The sequence below is a fragment of the Loxodonta africana genome, chromosome 18 (assembly GCF_030014295.1).
Source record: "Loxodonta africana isolate mLoxAfr1 chromosome 18, mLoxAfr1.hap2, whole genome shotgun sequence".
In the NCBI taxonomy this organism is placed as follows: Eukaryota; Metazoa; Chordata; class Mammalia; order Proboscidea; family Elephantidae; genus Loxodonta; species Loxodonta africana.
Window position 1 is genome coordinate 5605072 of NC_087359.1, and position 24108 is coordinate 5629179.

Below are 24108 nucleotides of genomic sequence, written 5' to 3' on the forward strand. Positions count from 1 at the left end.
TACGAATATGTAAGAGTTCAGAGAATAATGTCCCTGTCAGCCCTTCTTGTAGGATTTACTGGGAAACAAGCTCAGACAACCAAACATACTATACAGATACTGACATAAAGGCCAGAGAAGTAGTCTTTATTGTTAGGTTGTTGTTGTTAGGTACCATCCAGTTGTCTCTGACTCACAGCAACCCAGTCTGTAACAGAACTTAACATTGCCTGGTCCTGCACCATCCTCACAATAGTAGGTATGTTTGAGCCCATTGTTGCTGCCACTGTTTCAGTCCATCTCATTGAGGGCCTTCCTCTTTTTTGCTGACCCCCCGCTTTATCAACCATTATGTTCTTCTCCAGGGGTGGGTTCCTCCTGACAACATGTCCAAGGTAAGCAGGATGAAGTCTTGCCATCCTCACTTCTAATGAGCACTCTGGTTGTACTTCTTCCAAGACAGATTTGTTTGTTCTTCTGGCAGTCCATAGTATATTCAATATTCTTCAACACCGTAATTCAAATGCACCAATTCTTCAGATTTCCTTTGTCCTTGAAAAAATATTCTAGCTAATAAATAAAGAAGTGTGATGCAATCAGAATATCACCATTTTGTAGCCCCTAGCGAATGAATCATATTTGCATCATATATAAATAAGGAGCCCTGTTGGCACAATGGTTAAGTGCTCAGCTGCTGACTGAAATGTTGGTGGTTCGAACACGCTCAGCTGCTCCACAGAAGACGGACCTGGTGATCTGCTCCCATAAAGATTACATCCTAGGATACCCTGTGGGACGGTTCTACCGTGTCCCATTGGATCGCTTGGAATTGAAAATTGACGTGATGGCATGAATGAATGAATGAATCTAGGAAATGATCATCAATGATAACACCATAAATGATAATATCTTAAAAGAGAACAACTGATCATAATATGCTGCCTTGTGAAAGTATACATCATCTGTTAAAAATAATCTAATTTGAACCTGATCAAATTTCTAACAATAACTACTCATTTGCAGAAAATACAAGGGACAGATATGTTAAACACACCGTGCAAATACAATCATCAAAGTCAAGACAACAAAAACAATGTGAAAAATAATAATTAAAAAAAAAAGAAACGGCAGGGGAATCCATGGTGTAAAAGAGACTTAAGATACTTAAGACCCATGTATGGGTCTTGCTTGGGTTGCCTTTCAAACAAACGGTTAAAAAAAATGTTATAGTCAGGAAATATGAACACTTAATATATGATAATATTAGGGAGGTAATGTATTTATGTTTTAGGATGATTTTTAATGAAATATTCACGGTCAAATGATATGATGTCTAGGCTTTGGGGAGTAAGCCGAGCTGTAAGTGAGGAAGGACTTGGAGTGTAGCCATCATTGCTTAATCTGGGTGGTAGGTAGAGTGGATTCATTACATTTTTTTCTCTTTTCTATATTTGAAGTTTTTTAATAGTAAAATGTTTTTTTTAAGACATCAGGAGGATTTATAAGCACATACGGTTACTACTTGAGACATGCTTTGTGTCCTGGGAGAAATCCCTCTCAGGAATACACCTGGCGAACTAAACGGAAAGGGTAGGTGTAGATTTTGAAGGTCGTAAATGCATCTGTATCTGAGTGTCCGCCTGCCTTTTACCCTACTCTTCTTCATAACGCAAGTCCGTGGATGCCTTTAGTGAGCACTAGAATCGCAGTCACTTCTCAAAGTGAACATTCAAGAATAAGGATGTTCTTACGCTGTTAACTTCGGGCCTTAAGTTATAAGTCACCAAGGTAATTGTTCCTTGTGTGTGTTTGCATGTGGTGACCTGAAGGAAAGGAACCTGGTGTCTGAGTCACACGTTGTCGCTCACGTCCCTCTCCTTCTCCGTGTTTTCTTCCTAGGTATTTCCATACCATATACTTAGGTCTTCGAAGCCGGCAGAGTGGGGAGAACGACCGATGGCGGTTTTACTGGAAAATGGTGTATGAGTATGCAGATGTGAGTATGCTGCATTTGCTAGCCACCTTTCTGGAAAGTGCTCCACAGCTGGTCCTGCAGCTCTGCATTGTCGTACAGACTCATAGCTTACAGGCCCTCCAAGGTAAGGGCTTGCAATTTGGTTTCTGTATTGGGGGAAAGATTCACTACCTACTTTTGTCACAATCCAAGCAACTTTCCTGACGCGCTTTGTTGATACAGAGCTGCCTCTGTAATGTGTCTGCTGTTTCACACGTGGGTTTGTGGGTGATGCCCAATGTTTTCTTCATCGTTGCTTGTCAGGGCTAATACACGGACAGTTCTGTTTGCCTTCAACTGCACTCTAAGTAAGAAAAACATATATATTTATGATTTATGCTTGATTGGTATGGGAGTAGAGACAACAGAGACTTTCTGGTAATTATGATAGTGTAATTTCCAAAACTTATAAAGTGAGAAACATACGTATGTGTGTGTACATATTTACAGAGAGATGTATGTCAAAAGGAAATGGTAGAGATTGCTCTAATATTTAATAAAAGATAGTCATAGAGAAAAAAGGTTGCCAGTATTTGACACTATGAGGTTTATATACTCCTAAATTTCATAAGATGAATATTATTCTCAGATTAATATTTTGTGTTTTGGTGTTTTGTTTTTAATTTCATCGATAAGGCTATTCCACTTCTAACAGAGCTGCCCTGACATTTTCTGAGGGCCTGCTGCTTCAAATCCTTTCTGGAATAAGGCAGGAAATGAGATGATTGAGCGGGTATAATAGGTGAATAAATGGATGAATGGATGATGGACAGGCAGCCATTTCCTAAATCAGGAGTTTGCTGGTAATTTGACAGTTTTGTATCTAAGCAGATGTTGTAAAATAGTTAATGTACTGTAATGGGCTCATTTTGTTTGAACCTCAGCAGAGGTTTGCCATGACTCCCTTCACATACATACACAATGCTGTCATATCCTAAGTCGTGTGCTAACTTGAAACTTAATTTGGTTAGTCTGGGAATCTCTATAATGTTCTAATAAGTTTTTATAGCAAGAAATCTGTGAGTTTAGGCTGAGTGGTTAATCTTTTTCCTGCGTATTATAGTAAAAGAAAAATATAGGCTGCTCTGGTAGCCGGTGACCCATTTATCCATCGACTCCTGGCCTAACCCTGCTTTCATATTAGAATATCTTCAGTCCAAGAAGTTTGATTAAACAGTCAAAAATAACTATGGATTATGGTTCTCAGATGCTAGAAGACAAATTGGAAGAAAGAGAAAGTGGGGTGTTTGCACCAAAACAGCAAAGCATGAAGTGGTGTGGATTAGTGTGGAGAACTGTGTTTAGTGGTGCAAGACCATGCAGTGCACCTATGGAGACTCTGGCTCTGGTATCGCACTAGCTCACTGTAAGACTTTGTGCAAGCCACTTCCTCTCCCTGGGCCCCAAGCTTTGCAAACGTAAAGGTCACAGATTAAACTGGGTGACCTCCCAACTCCCTGACAACTCTACACCATCTTTGAATCCATGAATGCCCCATAAGCATTTAATACCAGCTATGTGCTTTTTTATGTGCTTTATGAAATCACCTGTAAATAAGAGTACAAGTGAAATTGAATGGCAGCATCACACTAAATCTCAGTCAAGAATCTAGTACTTATCTCCAAAACAACTTGGCAGATCCTTAACATAGTTCTACAATCTAGAGCTCTGTTGTTGTTATTGTTGGTTGCTATCGAGTCAATTCCAGCTCATAGCAACCCCATGGGACAGAGTAGAACTGTCGCACGGGGCAGACTTGACTGTAACATCTATGGGAGCAGACCATCAGGTGTTTCTCCTGCAGAGCAGCTGGGTGGGCTCAAACCCCCAACCTTTTGGTTCTAGAAGAGGAAAAACTAAGCAAAAAATGTGCAGGATCGCAAGCCATCTTCCTGTGGTTCAATGTTATGCTGAGTGTCGCCACTAGATTCCCGAAAGAGAAAATGATAGAGATGTTTTTACTCTGGAGCCAGTGGAGACATAGGAGGAAAGCATGAGAGGGGCTAAGAACATGAGATCACCTTTTGAGTTTATTTTAATGTGTAGTTTTATACAAAAATAAAAATTAAAAAAGAAAAGGCAACCTTTAATCTTTATTAGAGTATTTATTTATCCTAAACATAGAAATCAAAGTTTATGGTTCTTAGCGTTGTGCCTCTTCCCTGACAAGTGACCTCTTCAGCTTATTTAGTAAGCTCACATCAACGATCTCCAGCTCACTGCAGAATGTACACTCCAGACCTGAGCCCAGGCCAAGGCAAACCTTGCTGTTAAGCTTCAAGAATCCATAGGGAAAATAGGTTTCCAATAGCTCTCAGGATGGTCAGAAGATAGGCTGATCCGAAGATCACTAGGATCAATGCAGGACAGTGAACACAAGACGAAGAAGCTAATCCTAATGGGAGCAGTGGTAGAACTCTCATCTTTAATATGGGAGACTGGGATTCGATTCCAAGCCAATGCACTTCGTACACAGCCACCACCCATCATTAGTGGAGACTTGCGTGTTGCTATGATGCTGAACAGGTTTCAATGGAGCTTCTACACTAAAACAGACTAGGAAGAAAGGCCTGGTGACCTACTTCTGAAAATCAGCCAATGAAAACCCTATGGATCCTAACCGATCATAGGGATGGTGCAGGACTGGGGAGTATTTCATTCTGTTGTGCATGGAGTCACCTTGAGTTGGGGCCCAACTCAAGGGCAGCTAATGACAACCAACTCCTCTAATTGTTGCTGGTTTCTAACAAGGGAGGTAGGCAGAAGTTTGTGTTAAAGACCAAAGAGTGAAGATACCTGCCAGCAAACAACACAGAATGGTCTCCAGCAAATGAAGACCAGCTCAGGCAATAGTATCTGATTCCTTTTGCCATTTGCAGAGAAGCCAGTCTTCAAGAAGAGAGCTTCTAAAGACCACCCTCCACTGAAGACCATCCCCTTACAAATGAACCAGCTTATAAATTAAATTGATGTGAATTACAGGAACAGAGCTTCTCCTGTCTAGAAAAAGGAAAATAAATGTGATAAACCACACTAGTCCAACATTTTTATCCATCTTCATAGTAAAAGATTCTTGGAATTTAAATGTAAAAATACACCTCTCTGCTATGAATGCAAATAATCAATGAGTGTGACATATTTGCACATGGCTGTTAATTCAAATCTCTAAAATATTCTTAGTTACAAGGCAAAGAATGGTCCTAAGTCTACAAGTCATTTCCATACATGACTGTATCTAAAATTACTAATTTTCAGGATAGAAACTTTGCTTTTTTAACTCAGTTTCAACCATTATTGCTCTCTGAAGGACACCTCTTTAAAAACAGTAAGAAAATTTACAAGAAATATGACATTTTAAAACTGATGCTAAAAATTGTATTCTTCTGCTTGTGCCTGGCCCCTCCCCTGTCTGTCTTTCTGCAGAGGAGGAGAGGTGCAGGCTGGGTGCCAGTCTGCGAGTGGGAAACTGTTCCAAGCTCCCTCAGGTCTGTTCACTTTGCAGTTGCTACTTTAGCTAATTAATTAACACATTTATGGAATGTCTATTGTCTGCATGATGGTGTGTGATGCTCTGCACAAAATTTGTCCCCCCAGAAGTTTGCCTTTTGCTAAAACTTTGTAATGCAACATTATATACAATCTGACAAAGCGTATTTAGAAACACCTAATTTTATTTGGGTGTATTTCATAAGGAGCTATTCCATTTTCTCGATGGAATAATGTAAAATGAGAAGAGCCCTTGAAACACACCTAGGCCAGCCTCCCCCCCCGGGGGAACACAGCCTCTGCTTGGACAGCCCTTCTTTGTCACGGGGCAGTGTGAAGGCTTTAGTCACAGAATCCGAGTTGGAGGAACCTTACAGGGCATCTAGTATATCTCTGGAGTCCCTGGATGATGCAAACAGGTAACATGCTCAACAGCTACCGGAAGGTTGGAGGTTCAAGTCCACCCGGAGGCACGTTGGGAGAAAGGTCCGGCAATCTGTTTCTGAAAAACCAGCCACTGAAAACCCTATGAGTACTGAACTCTTTTTTAACAATTATCTATATGAGACCAAATGGACAACAGTTAACTCCAAAGCATAGATGAGAAGTTTGGGCGCAGTGAGACTGAGTTAATGGGAGTGAAACAACTAGAAGGGAAATAATGAGAATGCACATTGTGTGTTTTTTTTAACACAATGTGAAGAATGTAACCAATGTCACCGAACATTGTGTGTAGAAATTGTGTGTAGAAAAAAAACAAACAGGAGTGTGTTTTGCTGTGTATATATTCACAAAAAATACAATAAAATGTTTTTTAAAAAAGCAGACCCTATGGAGCACGGTTTACTCTGACACACGTGGGGTCGCCACGAATTGGAGCCATCTCAATGACAACTGCTTTATGAAAGTAACAGATTAATAAGTAAAGGAAGTAGCTCCTAGCCTTAGCGCTGCAGGAGACGGGAAGGGATGCTACGACCTCTGGGGAAGGGCCGGCCAGCGGAGTCCTGGACAACCACAGGGGTGTATCCTAGCAGCCGCTGGGATGCCACGGGAAGCCGGCCAGGCAGCGGTGGAGGTGCCAGGCCTGGGAGAGTCTGTCTGCCAGGGCCGGTGTGTCAGCCACTGCAGGTCCCTCCGCGGGCCACGTGATGCCCGTGCTGGGCATTCCAAAGAAGCCGCAGGCTGGAACCAGAAGTTGGAGATGTCCAATGATAATAGGATGTTGATCTGAGCTGGAAGCACGAAAAAAAGCTTCTTCTCCCCTCTTGGCCTGCCAGCCTCCCGTCTGGGCCACCTATTAGCAGAACCTAACCGGAAACCAGCTGGTAGGGGAGCTTGGGAAATGTAGTCCGCAGTGTCTGAGCCCACATGCCAGAGGTAACAGGTACACGCTCCTGGTTCTGTGTATTACTTGTAGCTGCTGCCAGCGGGGAAACTTGAAAACCAAGCTTGTTAAATCTATTTTGAGTAAAAGCTTGAGGTGCAAACCTGAAAGACTATTATATGAGATGAACACTTGAGCTTTAGGTCATGGAGACCGTGGCATGTGAAAAACCTCCAAGCAGCCGAATTTAGCAACTGAGTCTTTTCTTAAATTTATGGCTACAGATCTCAAGTGGTCACCCGGCATTATGCAGCAATCCTACTTTATTTCTCCAGTAAGTTCAAAATGCCCCCAAAATGACTTTCATACCTTCTGATGTTTCCTGAAACTTCTAACTGCCTGCCTCCATCGCTATTAACTGTTGACCTTACTTCTTACTTCACTGAGAAAACGGAAGTAGAGAATTATTTTATCTGTCCACTGCTGCATCTCCCTGCCCCTGTCGCGTACACCCAGCCTTGCCTCCGTTTGCTGTGATGAACTGTACCTGCTCCTATACTGGATCCCCTCTCACTTCCTCAGGGGTCCTGTTCCTGGCAGTATCTTCTCTCTCCTCTGCATTATCGATTGTTTCCTTTCTACTGGCTCATGGCCATCAGCACATAAACTCGCTCTTACAACACCCATTGTCATTAGAGAAAAAAAAAAAATTGTCCCTATATGACTTGCTTGCTCTCCGTAGACAAACTCCTTGAAAAATCTGTCTATATCCTCTGTATCATCTTCCCCACCCTCCAGCCTCTATATCTGTTTCTATTTGATGTTTACACATTATTTTTGAAGTATAACACATATACAGAAAAGTACACAATACAAGAAACTACAACCCAAATCAGAAGGACAATTAATAGCATCAAAGAAGCTCCACTCTTACCCTCTTCTAACCGCTGCCCCCTGCCCCACTTCTCTGCAAGCACAATCACTATTTTGAACATTAATTAGTTTTGCAGGGTTTTGAGCTTCATGTAAATGAAATCCTAAGTTGGTGTTTGTGTGTTTGTGCGTATGTTTTTTGGTATTTCGCTCCGTATTATACTTGTGAGACGTAGCTGCATGTAGCTGTAACACTCGTTTTTATTGCGCTGTGGTAATCCATTGTTAGAGTTAACCTCAGTGTGTCCATCCTACTATTGTTTGTGGACATTTGGTTTGTTTTCATCTTGGAGGTATGATGAGTAATGTTACTGTCTTCGTCAGGGCTCTCTAAAAAAAGCTAAACCAGTGAGGTATAGATACAGGTAGATTTACTTCAAGGAATTGGCTTACACAATTGTGGGGGCCTACAGATTCAAAATGCTTAAGTCAGTTGACAGGCTGTAAACTCCTACTGGCTTGCATTGCAGGCTCTGTAGGGTAGGTCAGATGACAGGACGAGTGAGGTGAAAGTTCTACCAAAATATCTATTTATAGTTTGGAGGCAGACCACACCCTAGGGAAACATCCTTTCTGCTCTTAAGACCTTTAACCGATTGATTATATTATGTTAGATTACACTGTGGAAGGTACCTGCTTTACTTAAGGCCAGTGATTTAATCCATGACAGCACATGGAACCACTCCATAACAACAGATAGACTAGGGTTTGACTGAAAACTGGAGACCATAGCCTAGCCAAGTCAATACATAAACTGAACTATCACAACTACTATGGACTTATTTTATATATCTTTTTTATACACAGACACATATTTCTCTTGAGTTTATATCAAAAAGTGGAATTGCTGAGTCATAGGGTCAGATGCATTGAACTTTAGTAGACAATGCCAAAGGGATAAAGTGAAGGGCCAGCAAAGGCAAGGGAAAACTTCAACAAGGTGGATTGACACACTGTCTACAGCAATGGACTCAAACATGCCAACAGTTCTGAAGATGGCGAGGACTGGGCAATGCTTCATTCTGTTACACACGGGGTCACCATGAGTCAGAGCCGACTTGACAGCAACTAACAACAAGCACAAACAAAGGTGAAAATGGGGATGGTGCTGCTAGCACTCACAGCCTAGCACACACCCATGCCTCATTCAGTGTTGCACCACCACACTTGGCACATGGTAAGCGATCAGTGGGTATTTGTTAAAAAAAGGAAAAGCGAATGCTTGCTATGTGAGAAACCCTGTCCTAGGCATGACCAATACAACAACCCATGGCATAGCCCCTGCTCTCGAAGAATTCAATCCAGTGGGAAAGAAAGACCAAAACATTATTATAACCCAATGTGCTGTGTCCTGTTGGTGGTTATTTTAAGGTCCTTTGGTTACGCGGTGATCTCTTATGCAACATGATAGAGGGGAAGTAGAAATGCAAAGCTATTGGTATTCAAAAAATGAGACATCAGGAAATGTTGAAAGAATCAGGGAAGTTTTCATGAGAAGCGTGATTTTTGCATTGGGTAACAAGTAATGCCTAGCATTTTGTCATGATGAAGTGTCAGCAAGAAGTTCTGTAAGGAAGAAATAGCAACTTGAACAAGACCCGGGGGTGGGGGGGTGCATGCCTCCGTACAGTAGTGCTGATGATAAACCGAAAAAAACAACCCATCGCTGTCAACTCGATTCTGACTCATGGAGACCCCACATGTCACAGACTAGAATTGTTCCATAGGGTTTTCTTGGCTGTAATCTTTATAGAAGCAGATTGCCAAGCCGTTCTCCTGTGGTACCGCTGGGTAGGCTCAACCACTAACCTTTACGTTAGAAGTTGAGCGCAAACTGTCTGTGCCACCCAGGGATGAGATTGTTGCTGTCATTTACAGCACATAATTAGTTTTATTCCTAACACTCAAAACATCTCTCTAATAGTAAATTCTTACGTATATGCTTTAAAGTACAGCACCCTACTTTCGTGTATTTCTGATTTTTGAGCCTGTGTTTTTACATTATTCAGTACTTGGGGCTATCAATAAATAAATCAATAAAATAGTAAACAGCTAGTCACCTTAATCAATACATATGTGGAGTTCAGTTTTAAAGACTCATTGCCAAAAACTTTGTAAGGAGAGAATAGCAAAGTTTGCATGGAGTACTGGTCATATCACCCCACTCTGTTTAAAAGTAATGGCAGAATAAAGGAGGTGTCATTGGGGGTAACAGTATTGCCGATTTCTTTATTTACATTCAGTGGCCTCTGAGGCATGGTACCACCCCAGGTTATACTTAGAAGAACAAGAGAAGCATCATTTTTTTACCATTGATTCAAGTGCTTGAAATCAACTCTGTATGGTACATCAGCCCCAGCACAGCTGTGAAGAGTTTTGAATTTGAATCATTTTGAACATAATATGAAATAAAGAGCCTCACTATTTTTAGGTTCTACTTAATTATCTCCAATAATCAAACACAAATCTTGGTATTTTTCCACTCAATATATTCTTTCCCTCTTCCTCTCCTCCCTCTGAGATGTGAACACATATCCATGTTCAGGCACAGGGTGATGAACTGGGTTATGTATGTGGGCAAATAGTGTGTTAGTTGGATGTGCTCTGATTGTGAAGAGACCTGAAGGAAAGTTCCTAGAGAGGCTTGTACAACTCCACAGGGTCTCCAAGGAGGGGCTGGTGGATTTAAACTGCCAAGCTGTCTGCAATGAATAGTGCCCGAAACACTGCTGTTCTTTGGAGTTTCTCATGGTTTCTTGGTTTTGCCAACCTCCAAACTCCCCAAATTCTAGTAATGACTCAGCACTTCTCACCTTCAGAAGTGTCAGCTTGGAAGCCCAAGTTTACCTGACCTTTAGCAGCCCCCAACCTTAGAGCTGGTGTTTGCTTTGACTGAATATTGACATACCATAATTATAGTTTCTAAATGCTAAAAGTAACTACTGTGAATGGTAACCAAGATGTTTGCAGAAGAAGAACAAAAGGAGAAACAGGCGAGGTCACCTCAATAAAATATTCAAAAGCAGCTTAATACTGGTATTTTCCCAAATAGCTTTTATTCCAGGAAGCCGCCAACAGTTACGTCATCAGGAGTCCTGATCAGTTCTGACTGGGCGGGTGCAGGAGAGAAGCTCCCACAACCACTTAAGTAGTGGTCACTCTAAAACCTGCCCATAAAGTGCACCTTCCAGTCCAGAGTTACATTTATTCGGCAGATTGGAGTTAGACTGAGTTTTAAAGCATTTCTCAGACACATTAAGCTAATATTTTTGATGACTCAACAGAAATAAAGAACCGGGATCATTTCCTGTCAAATGATTCAAGAGAGGCTGTCTTTTTTTTTTTTTTCCTTCCATGCACTACTCATATATACGAGAGTATAAGTATGTAATATATATAGAGATACAGAGAGAAAGAAAGCCCTGCATAACTGCCAAAGCCAGATGGACATGGGAAGGGGGGAGGAAGTGACTGATGCAATTGGTATGTAAACGTTTGTGAGTCTAAAATCATAGAGATTCACTCTTCAAAGCTCACAATGAGCCGCTGATTGCAGAAGGACAGGGCCTGCTTTGTGCTGCCTGGCTGAGGTTTTGTCAGCACTTTCATTGTGATCCTCAGCTTCCGTAGCTTATAACTCAGCTGTAGAAAGTCTGAGAGTCCATGAGAGTAGACTCCAAAACTTTTTAAACATTCATAATATTGTCAGTGCAAACACTTAGACACTTCTAAGGGGGACATCGGTGGTTGTGTGATAGAATTCTTGCTTTCCATGGAGACCCTGGTTCGATTCCTGGCCAGTGTACCTCATGCACAGCCACCATCTGTCAGTGGAGGCTTGCGTGTTGATATGATGCCGAACAGGTTTTAGCAGAGCTTCTAGGCTAAGACAAACCAGGAAGAAAGGTCTCTCGATCTACTTCAGAAAATCAGCCAAGGAAAACCCTGTGAATCACAGTGATCCAATCTGCAACCAATCATGCGGGTGGTACAGAACTGAGCAGTGTTTCGTTCCACTCTACATGGAGTCACCATAAGTCAGGGGCGGACTCAACAGCAGCTGACAGCAACAACAACAACATAGAGTATGAAGCATTCTCAAATGTAGGGTTGAAAAGTGGGAGCTTCCGTTGTGTAGGCTTCAGTGAAGGCAGATATTTCCAAGTTTTCGTGACCTAAAACACTGAGTTAAAATTCAAATTAAAACACATCTCCTATGATGTAAATAGGAGAAAAATATTTTTAACAAAGACCTTTGGAATAAATAATTTAATAAAAGAATGAAGATCACTGTTTTGCGGATTTAAAAAATCAACATAGAAAAGTGATGTAGTTACAACAACAATTTAAATTTTACTTTTGTATGTTTTGTGTACACAGAAGGAGAGATTTATTTCAAATTCAAGGATGCCAGGGAGTTTCATGGAAGAGGGAGTGTTGGACCTTAAAGAATAGGTGAAACAATCTCCAGTGTAGAAATGTATGGGGGAGAGACCTGATGGGCCATCTGAACAAAGTCAAGGAGTCAGAGAAGTGTAGGAATCTTCCTGGGATGTGCCTGGTTTAGCATTGCCAACCACAGAGAAAGAAGGGGAAATGCTGGGAAGGAAGGCAGGAGGGGGCCTCATTATGGAGGACCTCAGAATCCTGGAATGAGAACCGTGAACTTGATCCTGAAGCTCAAGGGTCCTGAAATTGCTTTTTATTCTTCGTTAGAACCCAAAAGAAGTCTGCATTAATTATTACATTCATTTACTCATAAACATTGATTGAATACCTCTCCCATGGCAGGTACAGATTTGGACACTAGAGATATGAAGATGACTCAGACCATTGACCTCTAAAGAGTTTATAGGCTACTAATGGTAAGCAGCATATGAGCAAGAGTTTGAGTTTATGGTAATAGTTGAAGCAGTCAAAATAGAAGAGATCACCTAGGTAGAGCTTACTGGAGAAGAAGGGGAGCAGGGACCGAATCCTGGTGGCCTCTGCAAGGGATTGGAATGGAAGAAGAGTTAATGAAGGAGAAGAAGGAAATGAGAGGAGTGTGAATTAGCAACGTTAGCAAAGATGACACAACCAGTAACAGGTGGAACTGGGGCTCCATATCCCTGGGTAGAGAACCTCAGTGTGGAGAAATGTCATCATGGATGATCTTGGATGTTTGTATCTACTGTGTAGCCATGAATGTGTTCCTTAACCACACCAAGTCTTCGCTTCCTTGTCTATAAAAGAACTGAATTGTCTACATAGCAGCACTGTGTAACAGTTAATAAGATACACAATGTAGAGAACCTGGATGTATATCTGGCCTGTGGATGCTTTCTTGCTTCCTTCTTTTCTTGTCTCAAATGGAGAAGAAGAAGAGCATTCTACCATGTTTCTAAATTTTCCAAGAAATGAGGTTGCATAATCCACATTGTATTTCTCTTTTCAAGGGATGTAGACCAATTTAAACTCATTTTACCGAACCTTGAAGTTAAATATTAGCTCTTGATCCCAGGAATTCTCAGTCTGGCCTGAGGTTCCTTGCACCCTCCAGAGCCAGTGCTGACTGACTGTGTGGGTGTTACTCTTGTTTCTCCTACCCCCGGAGTTGCCACAAAAGGTCTTGATGCCTCCAAAATCTTACAGCAAGTGATACTTGGGATCTGCTCTGTCCACTGCCCTATATTTTTAGCACAAAGTACTACTTATAGCCTTGGTATTTTTTGAAGGTATATATATTTATGAGAAAAAAATACTGCCCATTTTCTTTAAAGTTTCTTAGCACATCACCTCCACTCCATTATAAATCAAAACTAACCTTTTACCCACCAGTTCATTTCAAAAGTGCTAAGATATTTTCTACAGTCCTAGGAAAGGATGAAAACCCTGGTGGCATAGTGGTTAAGAGTTTGGCTGCTAGACCTATATCCCTCATAAACTTAGATGCAAAAATCCTCGACAAAATTCTAGCCAATAGAATTTAACAACATATTTAAAAAAAAAAAAAAAAATCACCATGACCAAGTCGGATTCATACCAGGTATGCAGGGATGGTCCAACATTAGAAAAACAATTAATGGAATCCATCATATAAATGAAACAAAAGACAAGAATCACATGATTTTATCAATTGATGTCAAAAATCATTTGACAAACTTCAACACCCATTCATGAAAAACTCTCAGCAAAATAAGAATAGAAGGAAAATTCCTCAGCATAATAAAGGGCATTTATACCAAGCAAATAGCCAATATCATCCTAAATGGAGAGAGCTTGAAAGCATTTGCCTTGAGGTCAGGAACTGGACAAGGATGCCCTTTATCACCACTCCTATTTAACATTATGCTGGAGGTCCTAGCCAGAGCAATTAGGCTAGGTAAAGAAATAAAGGGCACCCAGATTGGCAAGGAAGAAGTAAAAGTATCTCTATTTGCAGATGACATGATCTTATACAGAGAAAACCCTAAGGAGTCCTCAACAAAATTACTGAAACTAATAGAAGAATTCATTAGAGTATCCAGATACAAGATAAACATACAAAAGTCAGTTGGACTCCTCTACACCAACAAAAAGAACATCGAAGAGGAAATCACCAAATCAATGCCATTTACAGGAGGCCCCAAGAAGATAAAATACTTAGGAATAAATCTGACCAGAGATGTAAAAGACTTATACAAAGAAGACTACAAAATACTTCTGCAAGAAACCAAAACAGACCTGCACAAGTGGAAAAACATACCTTGCTCATGGATAGGAAGACTTAACATTATAAAAATGTGTATTCTATCGAAAGTGAGCTATAGATTTAATGCAATTCCGATCCAAATTTCAACAGCATTTTTTAATGAGATGGAGAAACAAATCACCAACTTCATATGGAAGGGAAAGAGGCCCTGGGTAAGTAAAGCATTACTGAAAAAGAACAAAGTGGGAGGCCTTACTCTACCTGATTTTAGAACCTATTATACCACCACAGTAGTCAAAACAGCCTGTTACTGGTACAAGAACAAATACATAGACCAATGGAACAGAATTGAGAATCTAGACATAAATCCATCCACATATGAGCAGTTGATATTTGACAAAGGCCCCAAAACAGTTAAATGGGGAAAAGACAGTTTTTTAAGAAACGGTGCTGGCATAATTGGATATCCATCTGCAAAAAAAGGGAACAAGACCCATACCTCATTCCATGCACAAAAATGAGCTCAAAATGGATCAAAGACCTAAATATAAAATCTAAAACGATAAAGATCATGAAAGAAAATATAGGGACAATGTTAGGAGCCCCAATACATGTCATAAACATTATACAAAACATTACTAACAATGCAAAAGAAAAACTAGATAACTGGGAGCTCCTAAAAATCAAACACCTATGCTCATCCAAAGACTTCACCAAAAGAGTAAAAACAATACCTACAGACTGGGAAAAAGTTTTTAGCTATGACATTTCTGATCAGCACCTGATCTCTAAAATCTACATGATACTGCAAAAACTCAACTACACAAAGACAAATAACCCAATTAAAAAATGGGCAAAAGATATGAACAGACACTTCACTAAAGAAGACATTCAACTAACAGATACCTGAGGAAATGCTCACGATCAATAGCCATTAGAGAAATGCAAATCAAAACTACAATGAGATTTCATCTCACTCCAACAAGGCTGGCATTAATCCAAAAAACACAAAATAGTAAATGTTGGAGACACTGTAGAGAGATTAGAACACTTTGCTGGTGGGAATGTAAAATGGTACAACCACTTTGGAAATCGATTTTGCACTTCCTTAAAAAGCTAGAAATAGAACTACCATATGATCCAGCAATCCCACTCCTTGGAATACATCCTAGAGAAATAAGAGCATTTACACAAACAGGTATATGCACACCCATGTTTATTGCAGCACTGTTTACAATAGCAAAAAGATGGAAGCAACCAAGGTGCCCATCAACAGAGGAATGGATAAATTATGATATATTCACACAGTGTAATATTATGCATCAATAAAGACCAGTGATGAATCTGTGAAACATTTCATAACATGGAGGAATCTGGAAGGCATTATGCTGAATGAAATTAGTCAGTTGCAAAAGGACAAATATTATATAAGGCCACTATTATAAGAACTCGAGAAATAGTTTAAACAGAGAAGAAAATATTCTTTGATGGTTACAAGAGGGGGGGAGGGAGGGAGGGTGGAAGAGGGGTATTCACTAATTAGTAGATAAGAACTACTTTAGGTGACAGGAACAACAACACACAATACAGGTGAGATCAGCACAGCTGGACTAAACCAAAAGTAAAGAAGTTTCCTGAATAAACTGAATGCTTCGAAGGCCAGTGTAGCAGGGGCAGGGGTTTGGGGACCATGGTTTCAGGGGACATCTAAGTCAATTGGCATAATAAAACCCATTAAGAAAACATTCTGCATCCCACTTTGAAGAGTGGCATCTGGAGTCTTAAACGCTAGCAAGCGGCCACCTAAAATGCATCAATTGGTCTCAACCTACCCGGATCAAAGAAGAAGGAAGAACACCAAGGACACAAGGTAATTATGAGCCCAAGAGACAGAAAGGGCCACATAAACCAGAGACTACATCAGCCTGAAACCAGAAGAACTAGATGGTGCCCGGTTGCAACCAATGACTGCCCTGACAGGGAACACAACAGAGAACCCCTGAGGGAGCAGGAGAGCAGTGGGATGCAGACCCAAATTCTCCTAAAAAGACCAGACTTAATGGTCTGACTGAGACTAGAAGGACCCTGGTGGTCACGGCCCCCAGACCTTCTGTTGGCCCAGGACAGGAACCATTCCCAAAACCAACTCTTCAGACAGGGATTGGACTGGACAATGTGTTGGAGAGGGATGCTGGTGAGGAGTGAGCTTCTTGGATCAGGTAGACACTTGAGACTGTGTTGGCATCTCCTGTCTGGAGGGGAGATGAGAGGGTAGAGGGGGTTAGAAGCTGATGAAATGAACCAGTAAACAGAGACTGGAGGGAGGAAGCGGGCTGTCTTATTAGGGGGAGAGCAACTGGGAGCATGTAGCAAGGTGCATATAAGTTTTTGTGTGAGAGACTGACTTGATTAGTAAACTTTCACTTAAAGCGCAATAAAAATAAAAAAAAAAAAAAGTTTGGCAGCTAACCAAAAGGTCGGCAGTTCAAAGCCACCAAGTGTTCCTTGGAAATCCTATGGGGCAGTTCTACTCTGTCCTATAGGGTCACTATGAGTCAGAATCTACACGATGGCAATGGGTTTGGTTTTGGCGGGGGGGAGTTAGGAAAGTATAGGATTGCTTACATTGGTAGCCCTATCTTCTTGATGTTAGAGGCAGTCCTGGCTTAGTGCATAACATTAATCCAATAAATGACTCAAGGAATATTTCTTTCCATGTCCTCATTGTTCACTCTTCTCTCTCTTGTTTCTCTCTCTTTCTCTCGCACACACATACACACAAATACAACTATACAAGGGATCACAAACACAAACCACTTCTCAAACTATAATATTTGAAGTCATAATGCGTAATCACAGTGGCACTTGCCCCCCACACCACCACCACCCAGAGAATGAGACAAGTAACCCAGGCTGTGTCTTCGTGGAGCATAATGGAGAAAACATTCAGAGCCAAAAAAGACCTAGCTCTGAATCTTGGCTCCACCACTTAATAACTTTTGACCTGTTTCCCTACCGCTCTGAACCTGTTTCTTCATCAAAGTCCTGGGGAAAGTAGCACCTCTCTCATAGGGCATCTGAGAGAGCTGACCGAAACCATGTGAATGGCAAGTGCCCTAGTATGTGGCAGGTATGCAAAGAGGGTCCTCTTCTTCATTGTCACGGGGACAGCATTTAGCTCTAATGTGGCAGTACAGATTACAAAGAATCAGACCTTACCGCCAGGACTCGCACTATCAAATAGACTTAGTCACACATCACTGTTTTTTTCCCTCAAGGAAGACAAAAATAAAGGGAGAGATAAGGACAGAGGGAGGGGGAAAAATCTCAACATGAAATATCAAAAGTCAAAGAAAAAAATCAAAATCACGAGTTTCTTGTCCTAAGTCCTTTGATGTTGCCTTAAACCTTCAGTTATTTGACCCTTGTCAGGACATATACTGCTTTGCCTGTACCACGTGGATATAGGAAAAAAATAGGAAACAGTAATCTGATATTATAAGACACCAGAAAGGCACTTCCGGAAACACTAATTAGATTTTCTTCAGCCTTTTTTAATTTACTGAGTTCTAGGAGATCACACCTCTCCTACCACTTATAAAGAGAATTTGTGAGCAAGACTGTGTGCAAGTAATACCTATTCCACACCAGAGGCAACATGTTCCCGTGGCACCAATCAAATTTTGTCTTCGTCAGGGAATAGAAATTAAAACTGACAATGCTTGAGTATAAATGTTTTGTTTGTCCGGGTAAGCAGTGTTAGTGCTAGGAAAGAGAGGATGTCTGCTTTTGTTGTGTTTGTGTGTGTGTGTGTTTTCCCTCTTCTGCTTTTGAAACAATAAAAAAAAAAGAAAAAAAAAAGTACATTAAAATGAGTAGGACAAGAAATAGTGCAGTGAGTTTAGAAAAACCAAGAATCCCCCAAAGGAGCTCATTATTCTTTATAAATTTACGTTATCAAAGGATTTGGAAAAGCTAAAAAGGAAGCTCTTAATGGTCAGAAGTGGTGGTGTCATCCCAGATTAATGGGGTACAAGTGTAAGATTGATCTGAAAACCTAATTGGCTATTTTTATGGCTGATCTTATATTGGAGCTATAAAATATCCATTGTGCTTCAGGGAACATCTGCACATTTGGCTCTCATACTAAAAGAAATGTTGCAAATCAAGGGCGGGGGTTGTCTGCTTTGGAGAAAAACTAGAGAATGGTTGACATGAAATTCAGGAAAGTGGTTGCCTGTGGGGATGGGGTAGGGGAGGAAGGAGCTTCACAGATATCTGTGATGGTCGATTTCTTAAGTTAAAGGGTATCTTATTATTCCTCTTCAAACTCCACAAAAACATGGCATAGCCTCATTGGTATGTGATACGTCTCATAATAAAATTTAGCAAGCAAGCAAGTGAACAAGAGAGAGAGTAGAAAATGGCAAGAGATTGGGGCAGTGGGTGCTAGCCTCCACTCTACTGCTTACCACCTAAGCAACTGAGTGCCTGAGATTTCGCTCCACTGAGACTCAGCTTTCTCATCTGAAATAAAGGTCACTGTACGCCCTTCTATCTTGAAAATTATGCTACTCCACGTATATCACAGTGTCCCTGGGTGACATAACAGTTAAGTGCTCAACTACTAACCAATACGTTGGCAGTTCAAACCCACCCAGAGCCTCCTCGGAAAAAAGGGCTGGCCATCTACTTCCAAAAAAATCAACCATTGAAAACCTCATGAAGTTCGGTTCTCCTCTGACGCACATGGGGTCATCGTAAGCCTTAGTTGGCTCCATAGCAACCGGCTGGTTGGTTGATGTGCACCACGTGGGATACAACATTGCTGAATTAATCACGTCGGGGAATATCGTCGTGCAAAAAGTAAAATCCTATAGTTACTGTGGAATCATCCACCCCAGTTAGACTAATTCTGTAAGTGATTTAGGAGCCCTGGAGGTACAGTGGTTAAAGCGCTCAGCTGCTAACTGAAAGATCAGAGGAAAAACGTGGCAGTCTGCTTCCGTAAAGATTACAGCCTTGGAAGCTTGATGGGGCAGTTCTACTCTGTCCTGCAGGGTCACTATGATTCGGAATCCGCTCGTCAGCAGTGGGTTTGGTGTTTTGGGTATTTTTGTAAGTGATTCGCCCATCCCAGGTGAACCCCCATACATAACCCTGCTCTTAGGCAAGCAGGGTTGTGGAGATTTTTTTTCAAGCAGGATCGACCGCACTGGGTCTGGGTGGGTTATTACATTATTGGTAGTTTAAAAGGATGAGGGCTTACAGTCTGGTACTCAGAGGTCATGTCTGACACGACACGCCACACTCTTCTCCCTGGCTGTCAACTCCTCCTGTCAATGTCTCTGAATGCAAGCTAGCAATATGCCAATGTCAACAAGTTAACCCAATGCCTACAAGTCACTGCCGACTCATGGCAACCCCATGTGTGTCAGAGTAAAACTGCTCCGTAGGGTTTTCATGACTGTGACCTTTTGGAAGTAGATCAATAGGCTTTTCTTCCAGTGGGCCTCTGGGTGGGTTCAAACTGCCAACATTTCCATTAGTCGCCACAGCTACCCTTTTGTGCCATCCAGGGACTGCTACTGATCTCAGGAGGCATCTAATTATTTCATGTTCATTAAATGCTGTTAGGTATTTCATATTCCTCTCCCTGATACTACCAATAGAACTTGTACTTTTCATGACTGAGCTAAGCATCTTACCCATCAGATTTCAAGGAAAGGCTCCCTTTCAGTTCACAGAATCAAGAAGACAGGAATGGCCTCTCTCTTTATCCCTCTAGCACGTATCGATGGAGGGCCTGCTGTGACCCTGCCTATACCAGCTGTGGGCTCCCACTTCCTTAGTCAGAGCACGGACAGATACGATGATTACCAACGTGTTCAGGGTCATGTAGCAAATTTCCTGGGCACAGAGTTCACTCGTACTCCCTTGGATTTGGATGCCAAATGAGAACAAATGGGTTTTGGCAGCTGTGTTCTGCCTCTGGGTTTGTTTCTAGCTCCAGTGTCAGCCCAATGAATATAGCTCTTCTTGGCCCTACCAGCCTCCTTGTCTCACCCAAGTGCTGGTCCCCCTGCACGTTCTGGGGGCTTCCCCACGTGGAATGCACCTGGCATCGCAGGAAAGCCCTTCCCTCCACCTGGTGCTGAGGAGGTGGAGTTCCTTACCTCCCGTGGCTGGGTTTACCCACCTGGTCAATGGGAGACTACTTCAGGGGTGATTGTCAGCACTTATTAACACTTATCATAAAGTAATGCCAGTACGGCAGTGAGCACAAAGCCTGCCGCTTAATGTGGACTCAAACACATTACTTGTGGTTCCTGTTGTTATAATTAACATAATTAAATACACAACCCTGTTTGGAAGCCAACGCTTCTGTCCTCAGAAGAACTCCTTCCTGCCTTAAGGCTCTGTGGGTTACTGGTGAGAGAGTCTGGCTGAGGAGCCCGACAGCATCTGCTTCTCCCAATATGTCCAGGAGTCACCAGGGGATAATCGATTTGAAGCACACACTTAAATTAAGGGGACATTGTGGGGTGCCAAGCATGCCATGGCATCTTGGAAAGCAACATTAAAGACTGAGCTACTCTCAGGAGGCCAGCTTGAAGGTGACTTTGCCCCTTCCTCCCCCACCTCCTGTAATAACAGTTAGCGTGAGGATGAATAAGAAGAGTTTGTAAATGTCTGTGGTAACATGTAAAAGAGTACAAGTCATTCTTATAATAATCAAAAGCATCGAGAAAAGACACGCTTAGGCAAAATGCTGAAAGAAGCGGCAAACCCCTCAGGAAATTACGGGGTTCTGTGATATTCTGCTTATGTAAACATGCAGGTAGCAACAAAAGCCTACAATGTCTTGAACTTTCAGCTGCTGCATTTTTCTCCTTTCATTTATTCAGTTATTTTTAATGTTTTCAATTTATTCTCAGTATTAGTAAGTGATTTCCTTTTTAAACCCACGTACAGAGAAACTGAGATTTACCCCCTGAGCCAGCAAAAGGATAACCCAGGTCTCTAAGACTAACCCATCAGCTTCCAACACTTCCTGCTACTGGTTTCCCAAAGTGTCTTTGGTATTTCTGTCAACTGCTCTGTGTTAAGTGTCTACTATTTATTCACACAGTAGACCCTCAACAGAATATTGAAGAGGTGATTTATGCATTTGATAAAAGAATTAAACTAGGTTGTCCCTAAATCAAGAATTCAAAATCGGTAAAACCGTGTTTATTTCAGCTTATAAAATGTTTAGCATGCTCATCTTTTTTGGTGAATCTAATATGAAGGTACCAATTATCCTTTAAAACTATTTCACATCTAAAAATAAATGCTGATGTGTTGAACATCCAAGTCAAGATACTTGGCGATACATATACTATATATTGTTGTTAGCTGCCATCAGGTCACCCCTAACTCACGGTGATCCCTTGCACAACAGGATCAGACAGTTGTGACCCATAAGGTTTTCACTGGCTGATTTTTCAGAAGCAGTCTGTGTTAGTCTGGAAGCTCTGCTAAAACCATTGAGCATCATAGCAATATGCAAACCTCCACTGACAGACAGGAGGTGCGTTGGCTAGGATTCAAGCCCAGGCCTCCTGCACACTGTATATAGTCAGCAATAAAATCAGATGTTTAAAAAACTCAGAATCATCAGAGGTTTAAACAATGTTGATTATTTTCATACATAAAGAAAAACTTAAAATTACTCTGAATATGTTGTATTCCGGATCTCAACTTTCATATTTTACCACTTTATTATTGATTCTGAATTATATCCTTGCATTTTCCCCTTAACTGTAAAATATGTTATTTTTGTTTCCCAGGCAAAGGAAAACAATTTGGAATCAAGAATAAGGAGTCTTTGTTCCTAAATATGACTTCTTTACTGGTTGTTTAATAGGTGTTCAACTAAAGGAGAGGAATGTGTCTTCTTATTCCCATTTTCTGAAAAGAAGGTTAAATGACAGGACTAAGGGGAGAGGTCGCATCAGGGGGAGAAGTAGGAAAGGTATATTGCGTTTCTATCATGAAGCTCTTCCAAAGCTTAAATATCATGTAAATCCTAAATACTACTATTAAAAGGAAGAGTTTTTTTTTAAATAGTTACAACATTACAGCTGGAGATGCCTTTGTCAACTTTCTCATCCTAAATGGCAAAGAAAGACAAGAATTCCTTGTCTGATACTGAGGTTTGACAGTTTAGTAGGAGAACTCAGACTATGACTTGTATTCAACTCTATTACAAAAGGAATGCAAAGTAATGAATGGAAGTGGTCACTGACCTGGAACGAGATCACTTGGAACACTACACTATTACATAAAGTGCTGGGATTTATTTTCAGATAACCACTTTTTAAAAGCAGTTGTAAATTTATTGCAAAGAATAAAATGCTGGCTACAAAGTTTCAAGAGGCAGAATACAATATGATACTGAGTTACTGAGGGGCCATGTGTTTTGGCCGATATTACTGAAGTGGTTTGTTTTAGAGTGATTCTTAATGTCGCCAAGAGTTCTGTAGTAGGGCCATTAAAGGAAGGAGGACAGGGAGGGCATCTGGAAGGTCAGAACATCAACTCTGGAAGATTTCAATTAAGTATCGATTCCACTGACACTCATAGCAGCCAAAAGGTGGAAAATGAGTTTGTAAAAAAATTGCTTTGTTACAGGTATAGAATTATACCCAAGCTTTACCAGCTTCTGGACAGAAGTTCCATTTATTAAAACCTGATATTTTTAGCATCTCCTTTTTTATCACTGAGGATTTTAGGTGCATGGCCTTATTAATTCCTAAAATGTTCTGGTAGATCGGCTGAACGGTGGGGAGAAGTCATATGTGTCTGCATCGCCAGCGGGGTCCAGGGCGCATGCGCAGTGAGTAAATGACTGGCCAAATATCCAAACCGAAATAGCTGGAAGGACAACGGCATTCGCCCGTCTTTGACGTGCTCAGTTACAAGTCCTACCTGCACAGACTCCTTACATGCTCAGCCTCTGGCACGTTATTTGATCCTAAGTACACACAACAGAGAGCTCCAGGAACCGCTGAAGTTCTGGCAGACGGACCAGGAGGAAGGGGATAAATCACGTGATCTACTAGACAGGAAAGCCACCGGAACACCCCAGGCACTGGAAAAAGCAGGAATTGTGTTTCTTGATTTTGTTTTGCTTTTTTGTGTAACTGATTTTTATTTTAGGTGACTTAGCACTAAAGTTTGGAACTTGCTAAGGTCATACTCATGTAGGGTCGCTATGAGTCGGAATTGATTTGACAGCAGTAGTGTTGTTTGTTTTCTAAGGTAGTATGCACTGGTTAAGAGCTTGGCTGCTAATCAAAAGGTCAGCAGTTTGAATCCAGCAGCCGCTGGTTATAAATCCTATGGGCCAGTTCTACTCTGTCCGTCACTATGAGTTGGTCAGACTCAACTGGACAGCAACGGGTTTGTTTATTTTCATTTTTTTGTTTTTTGGATGAGTCAGAATCAACTCAATGGCAGTATTTTGTTTTTGGCTTTTTTTTTTTTGAAGGTAATAAGTGTTAAAAGGTTAACGTTTCTCAAATGATTCTTATGTGCCAGACACTATTTTAAGTATTAATGTATTAATTCCATTTAATCTTCCCAGCTACCTTAGAAGTTCTGTTATTATCTCAACTTTACATGAGTCTCATGAGAAGATTGGGCCAGTAC

General features: G+C 41.2%; 1 protein-coding gene across 2 annotated transcripts in view; it reads left to right on the plus strand.

Annotated features, from left to right (window-relative positions):
- The first annotated feature begins 914 nt into the window (after window positions 1–914).
- The window catches only part of XKR4 (XK related 4), a 167016-nt gene continuing 143822 nt past the window's right edge, over window positions 915–24108 (plus strand). For both annotated transcript variants that reach the window (XR_010318253.1, XM_023538864.2), the window contains exon 1: window positions 915–2078. Coding sequence is in view for 1 of the 2 variants with exons in the window: in XM_023538864.2 (XP_023394632.2) it covers window positions 1955–2078 (124 nt within the window). In the remaining variant the exon portion in view is untranslated. The remainder of the gene's footprint in view (window positions 2079–24108) is intronic.